The 8,495-nt window shown below is 57.0% G+C and overlaps 1 protein-coding gene across 4 annotated transcripts; it reads right to left on the reverse strand.

Annotated features, from left to right (window-relative positions):
* Window positions 1–5,564: 5,564 nt before the first annotated feature.
* CUNH17orf49 (chromosome unknown C17orf49 homolog) lies at window positions 5,565–8,287 on the reverse strand. Of its 4 annotated transcripts, none has more exons than XM_012457406.2 (6): window positions 8,189–8,287; window positions 7,904–7,998; window positions 7,188–7,289; window positions 6,393–6,580; window positions 6,069–6,173; window positions 5,565–5,830 (listed from the first exon to the last, which is right to left on the reverse strand). In XM_012457406.2, exons 1-6 carry the CDS (start codon window positions 8,207–8,209, stop codon window positions 5,826–5,828), a joined length of 516 nt encoding a protein of 171 aa, XP_012312829.1. In that variant the 5' UTR covers window positions 8,210–8,287; the 3' UTR covers window positions 5,565–5,825. The 4 variants fall into 4 exon arrangements, with proteins under 4 accessions (XP_012312829.1, XP_012312826.1, XP_012312831.1 ...); XM_012457403.2 differs by having other exon boundaries at window positions 5,565–5,834; XM_012457408.2 differs by lacking the exon at window positions 7,188–7,289.
* Window positions 8,288–8,495: the final 208 nt, after the last annotated feature.

Here is an 8,495-nt window from a genome sequence, read left to right on the forward strand (position 1 = left end):
CCCTCTTGGCCTCGGCTCCTTTATCTAGCCGGGATGTCGGGGGCGGGGGTGGAGGTGGGGTGAACGCCTGGGTCTGTATCCTTCCTTCCTCCCTCGCTCTCCAGATGGCAAGCCCAGGGCGGGGTCTCCGTCTCGAGGGCGGGACCTCAGAAACCAGGGGTGGTCGTAACGTAGGGGGGCCTGGGTCACTGCAGGTGGACACGAGGACGGGGATGTTGGAATTGGGGAGGGGTTTAGGGATATCGAGGTTGGAAATACGGGAGTCTGACTCGTCGGAAGGCCTGGGCCAGTGAAAATTGGTGTGCTGGCTTTTGGGAGGGTTTGCCAGGAGCCAACCTTGGTTGCAGGACAAAGTGCGTACAGCAACCCCCTCTCCTCCTCTTTTACTGGGTTAGGGGAGAAAAGGGGAGCCCAACGAGACAGCAGGTTTGGGGAGGCGACAGTGGGCACCCGTGGGGTCTCAGACAGGGGGAGGGTGTGGTGTGAATGACAGGCTCCTCTACACGGCCCTACAAAAAGGGGGGTTCTGGCCGGGCGGGGTAGAGAGAGAGCGGATATGATTTCTAGTTGGTTTCCTTCCATTGTCCTGCGACCGGACGGCTCCGCCAGCTGTTTCCCCTCGAGGAGGTGGGGAAAGCCCCGAGGTGGGGGCGGGAGGGCGAGAGACGCTCGGGAGACGTAGGCGTCCGGCCTCTCTCGCTCCCGACTCTCTTCTGAGTCCTTGTAGGGACCCAGAGAGACAGACTCACGCCCAAAGCCCGCTCGCTCTCCCCCAGTCCCCGCTCTCGAGAGCCTCGGGTACCCGCCCGTCGGCAGCGCTCGGAGGCTGGCGGGACGCCGCGGTCCAGCGCGGCAAGTAGGCAAGGCTCGGCAATGTGCGGCTCCTTCCACGAGGGGGCGGCCGAGCACCGGCCTCGTCTCGCCCCTCGTCTCCACCCGGCCGGGGGTGCGCTCAGTCAGACCCGGGCGCAGGATCCATTTGGTCTGGTCGGCTGAAACCTTTAGCCTCCTCCCCTTTGCGCGGGTTTATTTTGCACCTCTGTCTCCTAGGAGGGGACTAGGGTCGGGCGGAGGGAGTTAGAGTTAGGAGACCGAGGGGACTTTCCCCTCGGCCTGGGGTTCCTCCTACCCGAGGTGAGAAATCGCGGGCTGTGGGAGCCAGGGGAGTGGGTGAGACAAGAAGCGGGACCTGAGCATGGAACTCCGGAATTTCTTTTCGAATTAAGCTAGACACTGCCACCCAGATGTCTTTGGAGGTGACTTTTAATTGAACATTAATATTAAAATTGGGTGGGGTAAACAAGAGAAGCGAAGACGACATGGAGGAGGGAGAGAGGGCAGGAGGGGGCTAACAACCCTAATTTGAAGTCCCTGATCTGAGAGATGGGCATGGATCACACCCTCATATTTTGTTTCAGGAGAGCTTGCGGGGAGGCAAGGAAAGGCTCATTGGGAGCAGGGGTGCTAGAGCTAAATCCAGCTGCAAAGCAGAAGCTTCACGGATATGGGCTGGGGAGAGTGTACAGTTGGCTAGGAATGACCGATCATGGTCCGTGGGGCTGGATATCAGGCCCGGGGACCCCCACTTCAGACTGGAGTGTGTTTTTATTTGAATGCATGAAAGAACAGCTGAGAACCCAGGAACTGGGGACCACTGAGGATTCAGGATGATGAGGTGGCTTTGACATGTGAGGGTTACTTGGGTCTCTGCCCAGCTTGGAGATGGGAATTAGACTAGGGGGTCCCTTTGGCATCAGGATGGAGTATTATTTGGTCGGTTGTGGGGTGGCTGTTTATTATGGGGTGTTAAGTTGATTTGATTGTTATGAGCACTGCTGGCTGCACTCAGTCTTTGAGGGCCTATGTGGTAAATTTCAGATATGGAGCTGATTTTGAAGCTACATTCGTTCTGGGTGTTCTGACACCCACAATTTAGAGAGTGTGATCATCTGTGTCATCTTGGGTTATCAGCAGAGCCAAAGTAGTCATGCTGATTTGGGGGTGCAGTCTATTTTGGGGTGCCATCTAAGTCTCAAGGCTCAGATTAGATTTGGGGGGACAGGACACTCAATTTGGAGTTTTAAAAATTACTTTGAGGTGGAATATTGTAGGAGGCTGGGAGCAGGTTCAAGGCTTTCTGTGATTGGGGGTCCTGGCGGGGGAGTGAACTTTTATATTTGAGTCTTGTGGAAACTCACTTTGACGTGGGCTATTCCTGTGTGTGCACGAATACCCAAGATGCTTTTTCCTGGGGGAGAAACAAGGTGAGGGCCATGAGGACAGGAGACTAAAGTTCTGGGATGTCCTTATTTTGCGGGGAGTGGGGGTGGTTATCACTCTGGATGCTTTTGGTGAAGCGAAGGGATAATCAAAATATGAGACTGATTTGGGGGTTCACTTAATTTGGAGCACGATCTTGGTTCGGGATGTCTTTTGCTTATAGTGCCCTCTCACCCCTGATTCTAGAAATTTCTTTAGTGAACCCCCAAATAAGCCCAGGATTCTAAGGGAGAAACTTGGAAAGGGTGTGATATCTCCTTTTATTATTATGTGGCTTGAAGGAGAAGCGAAGGTGAAAAGGTGGTTTCAGACTCTGAACCCCACTTTCTTAAGGGAACACACCTTAGTTTGGGGGAAGTTGAAGGAAAATGGGGTGTCTCTTGGCAAAGTGGACATCCCTGATCAGAGCAGTGCTATTGGAACTGTGGCAAGGAGGGGTGCTGGTGGAGTACAGTAGGTGATTCTTGTACCCTAATTTTTTAGGATGAGCCCCAAACAGAAAGCAGACAGAGGACTGGGAGTGTGGGTGAGATAGGGGGAGGGGTTCCCCACGGCAGCCCGGGCTACAGGGTAAGCCAGGCCAGCTCCTCGCGCCTGGGTCCCTTCTCTCTTCGACTCTCCTCCCCTCTCTCCCTCCCACCGCCCACCCCCCCAACCCAAGAAAAAAAAAACTGCCTGTGCAACAGCAATGGCAGATTCCAATCCTCCAGGCTTTCCTAAACCACCACGGAGACCAGCCAGGGGGGAGGGGAAGGGAGGATCGGGCTTTCCTGCTTCCTTAAGACAGGGGCAATGAGCTTGACCTCCTGGCCTCTAACCCTTTGAAGAGTGCTTCCCGTGGTCTGGAAGCCAGGTGTCCTGGACCCTAGCCCCCGAGCGGTGTGTGTGGGGGGTGCTGGAGAGACGGGGAGGAGGAAGGAGGGAGTGACTTCCAAAATTGGCATCGGGACAGAGCAGGGCTGGCGGGAGGCAGGCAAAAGATGGAATTTTCCTGAAAAAACGGGGCTATCTGAGGACCCCAAATTTGGGGAGCTAGTCCAGGACCGTCCCCCCAACATCCTAGATTTTTTTGGGATTTTTTGGGGACCCCGGGACCCCTCTAGATAGGGTGAGGAATGTAGTGTTGGGGGAATCTGACTGGGGCATTGCAGCTGCCTCTCCCGCCGAGTTGGAGACGGATGGGCTGGGACGGGTTTTGGGGGGGTGTCCCCGATTCTGACTGGGAGTGGAGGAACCCCCTCCTGAGCTCTCTTGTGGGGGTGCCCCCTCCCCAGGGCACTCCCCAGTCCCTGAGCCAGCCGAGAGGAAGGAGGCCAGCGATGCGACTGGGGCGGCTCCTTTCTCCTGCACCCCAAATGTGAGGGATGCACCCCAAATTTTGCTCTTTTCAAAATAGGGGACCAGGATCTCAGGGGAGAGTAGCTGAGGTAAGTGGGGAGGGAAGTGTCCTCTGTTTTCAGGAGACATGGCGGTTGGGGGGAGGTTTGGAGGTACGTGCTGGGGTGGGGTTGGGCTTTGTCAGTCTTGGAATTGGGGGGGATGATTGGAGAGGCTTTCTCACACCCCTAAACTGTGGCCCCCCCAGACAGAAACCAAAGGCTGAGACCAGAGAGCCCCTCAACATCCCCAGCCATTAGGATAGTGTTTAATTTCTCTTTCACCCCCACAAAGGCTCTGCTGAGGTGGGAGCTGAGGGCAACTCTTAGTTTGGGGGCTCTGGAGGGTGGAGGAGGAGCAGGAGGCCTTGGCAGAATTTGATGGAGGACAAAGAGGGGTCTCTGGGAGGGGTCTGGCATCTTCGGGGGCCTAAAAAGACTGCTTACATACACCACCTTAGATCTTTCAGATTGTTCAGAGTTTTGGGGGGTGTGTCGGAAGAGGGGGTGGTAAAAGATGCCATGGGATATAGGAGGGTAACTTCTGGATTTTAGGGGATAATATTTTGATGTGCAGAAGGGATTTTGGCCCTTGGATTTTGCTTTCTGAGGGGTATTTTTAAAAAATCAAGTCCTGGACAGGAGAAAAGGGCTGAGGGAAGGCCTGGCGTTGGGGGTGGGGAGAGGCATGTTTGTCTCAGCTTAAACGTGGCTCTCTGGGGTGGGCCCGCCTGCCTTGGCCTGGTGGATGGGCTGATGGAGGTTGCTGTGGGGGTGGGCTCAGGTCCTGAGGGGCCCTGGGGAGTGAGAACAGCACTGGGGGTTGAATACCTGGCCCCCCGGGTCCAGATGGCCCTCTTCCTGGGTTCTGCTGCTCCCCTTCCCCCTGGTCTCCATTTCCTGCCTTTGGCCTCCATCTTGTGGCAGGCCCAGGGCCCAGGGCGACTTCCGGCCCCCCTCTCCCAACCATGTTCCGGCCCCACCACCTCTGGACTGCCAACTCCCAACCCTGCTGGCCTTGGCCCTCTGTCTCTCCTTGCTTTTCTCTTGGGTTCTGACCCAGGGAGGGGAGGGATGGACACAGGAAGCCTTGGGTCCCTGCCCTTGCTGAGACAGGAGGCAGTCTGTTGGTCCCCCCAGTCATTCCCTGTTTCGTTTGCCTCTGACCTCACCCTAGAGATCCCCTGAGCTGGGTCCCTACAGGGGGAAGATGGCCCAATCTTACGACACTGTGAGCTCATACCTGTGGCCCCTCTCCTTCCACTTGCCAGCTCAGCTCCTGTCCCTGGTTCCTCCCAACCGTTTTGGGGGGCCATGTTTGCCTTTTAAGGCTTCTCTCTCCCACTGCTCCTGCAGGTGGTGCTGGGGTCTTCCCAGGACTGTTGTGTGCTCTCTTCCTCTCAACCCACCCGGTCCTGCTCCCGCCCCAGCAGCACACTGTGGTTTGTACGGCACTGTGGCCACGTCCAAACCACACTGTGGTGTTAGAGCGAGGGTGGGGGAGGCACCGCCGAGGCTTGGCCCAGGGAGGCCATCCTGGAGAAGTGACACAAAAAACACGTGGGGCCTTATGACAAACTTCTTGCCAGGTGGGGAAAGAGAGGGTGGGGTACGCAAGCACTGGAAACAGCCCCTCTAAAATCTTCGGGGCAGTTTCAGGAATACTGACGGCCAAAGACCCTGGGAGTAAGTTCTGCCTCCAGAGAACAAAGTGGAGTCTTTGTTGCCCACACCCAGCTTCCCTGGCTCTAGCAGCACAGAAATATTGGCACAAGGAAGCAAGTCTGCCAATATTGGCTGTGCTGCTGCAGGCAGGGTGGCGAGAGCGACTGAGGAGGGGCTGAGCCCCCTACGGGCCGAGGAGAGGGGACAACCCTCTTCTGTTAATAATGTGAAGCAGGCAGCACAAAGCTGAGAGGGAAATCTTTATTATTTTCTGTATAAAAATGTCCATCAGATGAAGGTCAAAGGGGTTGGGGGCAGATGCTTATGTGGGAACAGCGAGGTGGCAGCCCCAGCAGCCTTTCAGCCCTCTCTCGTGCAGGCCTTGCTCAGAGTCCCAGGAGATCCACAGGTCTGGCATGAACAGTGAGAGGGGTCAGAGGTGGAAGCCTCAGCAGGAGAGGAGAGGAGGATCAGCAGAAGTCATGAGAAGGCCAGAATCCAGGGTCAGGCTGTCTGGAACAGGAAGTAAAGTGGGCCGAGATGGAGCGAGCCCCCAGTGTGCTTCCGAGGCCAGTCCCACCTCCCTGAAACACCCTGCTACGGACTGACCTAATGCCCTGTGCTGTGAGAGCACCTTCTCTTCTGAAAGCCCTATACAAGGGAGGGGCCCCTGTGGAGACCCTACCCGGCCATCCAGGTGAGCACTCTCTCCCCACCCCGTTAGCTGTATGAGATGAAGACTCCTACCCTGGTCGAAGTTGAGTTTCTTAGCTGGAGGAGTCTCTCCTAGCCCTTCAATATCCACCAGGTCACTGTTGGCGTCGGAGTCGTTCAGAGCACTGAGTGTCACATCTGGGAGGGGGACATAAGCTAGGTTCTAGGTTTCCCTGACAGCCTCTCCCCCAACCCCGTGCTTCTCAAAGCTTCGTGCTTCCCCTCCCCTTTGCCCCTCTCTGGGAACCTCCACAGGGACAGGAAGAGAGATTGACCCTTCTTTGACCCAGGCCCATTTCTCTCACTGAACCTCAGATGGGACCTTTAACCCCTAGGCAGCAACTCCACAGCCCTCACCAGCCTTCTGTTTCTTTATGGGGGGACCCCCGGCCTCAGGGACACTGGAGCTGCTGGGAGGAGGGGCAGCTGGAGGTGACAAGACACCAGATGCCACCTTCTTGGGCCCTTTCTTGGGTGACTCAGCTGGAAGGGGGATGCCAGAGTCTTCATATACCTTGCGTTTCACAGTGGCCTTTATCTGAGCTCTGCAGAAAAGAGAAAAGAGGTTAGGAAAGGAGTCATCAGAGAGACTAACAGAAGGGAGGGGAGAGGAAAGGGTTCCGGGAGTCCCTTCCTAAGAATCCAGATTGGGGCCCCAACCCATTGGTAGGGTTCTCACTGTCCTGAAGCTTTGCACTCACTCAGGGTGGATGGAGTGTGGAGAGTAGAGTCCCTGCACTGAGTAGTGCGGACTCTGAATTCTCTTCTGGGAGAGACATCAGGTAAGGCTTGGTGGTTTACAGGTGGATCATGATTTACTGATCTAGTTCAGGATTATCATACCCCTGGAAACACTGTAGTAGGGTCCCCCAAAATTTATATAAATAACCAGGGGACCTCCATCATCAAATACAGTAACTGAGCATCTCAGGCATCCTAAATTCACATTCTTGGAAGGATTACCACAGCATTTTAGGAACTTCTGACTAACGGTGACAATTTTATTCTTTCAGTCCCCAAGGGGATTCTAACAAAACTAGCGACAAAGTAGGGAAGCAGTTGAGCTGGAAAGGAGTTCTGAGGACGATGGAGCCTTGGGTAAGGAGGAAGAAAGCTGCCCACCCCCCTTTTCTGGCAGCCACCCTCCCTCACACTGTCCGTTCCTTGATGACACAGCTGATGTGATTAAGATCGTCCCCAAATCGCTTCACAGCAGCCCTCAGCATCTCTATCTCCGTCTCCGTCCACTTCGCACTGTCAGAAGGGGAGAGGGGGGGGATAGCAAAAATGGGAGGAGGGGTGTGGGGCCAGCCCACAGGCTATGTGTCCCACAGCCAACCAGCTGCCTCCTCCCGACTTCTGGGACCCTTTCCACGGATGCATAAAGAGATCCTCCATAGGGGAGGAAAAAAAGCTTTTGAGGCTCTGCGGGAATGGGGAGGACCCCAATCACAAATCCCAATCACCTCCACCTTACAACACCCCTCTCCATCATCAGCGTTACACGGCTGCTGTACATAGCGCACTGAAACCAATTCGCCAGGAGGGGGCTTTACAGACAGGGCCTCCGAACACAGCCTGCAGCCGTCTGGGGGAATTCCATGAACTGGGGTGGTTGGGAGTGGTGGTGGTTTGTGGTCGGCCTGTTCGCAGCAGGGAGAACCATGAAACAGGAGTCTGGGGTATGGGCCTGTGTGTTCAACTGTCATTCATTTCCTCATCCAGCGATCATTTATTAATACCTACTCTGTGCTGTACCAGGCACAAAGGGAAACTAACGTCTGTCCCTGTGCTAGAGAGGGTCCGTGTCTGTGACCGAGTCCGAGCGCCCGCTCTCAGCGTCCACGTCCCAGTTCGGGCTCACGTACCCCGCAGGGGAAGAGTCGGCCACCGGATGCAGCTGCATCGTCAGCTCCCCGAGCTTCGTGAAGGCGGCGCCGGCGGCCGAGAAGATCTCTCCGACCTGGGGGCGGGGCAGCGTCACGGGGGGCCGGCGCCCGCCCTCACCATCCCGCCCGGAGCCCCTAGCCCCACCCCAGGCTCGGCTCTCGCCCGCCCCCCGCCCCCCGCCCGGGGCGGAAGAGCCACGCGCCAAGTGGGGGGCCCGCCCTCCCGTGGCCGCCAGGGAGCGCTGTCCGCGAGGGAGGTCGAACCTTTGTGGACGCTGACGTCATGGCCCCGCGCGCCTCCTCACGGAGACGCCGCTGCCGCCGCCGCTACACGCGAGCCAGGACCGTGGAGAGCCGGGAGACGGAGCGACTCGGGTCCCCGCGCAGGAAGTCCCGCCCGTCCCGCAGCGGATAGGCTGCAACCCGGTGGCTCCCCGCCCCGTCAGACGCAGTTGATTAGACCACTCGGCGCGCCGGGGCGAAGGGGGAAGCCGTAGCCTCACTTCCGCGCCACTTCACTCCACTTCCGCTCAGGGTTCGGGACTCCTCAGGCCGAGTCCGACCTCCCGCC

The sequence above is a fragment of the Aotus nancymaae genome, unplaced genomic scaffold (genome assembly GCF_030222135.1).
Source record: "Aotus nancymaae isolate 86718 unplaced genomic scaffold, 86718_ANA_hifiasm-v0.15.2.pri h1tg000018l, whole genome shotgun sequence".
NCBI classification, from domain to species: domain Eukaryota; kingdom Metazoa; phylum Chordata; class Mammalia; order Primates; family Aotidae; genus Aotus; species Aotus nancymaae.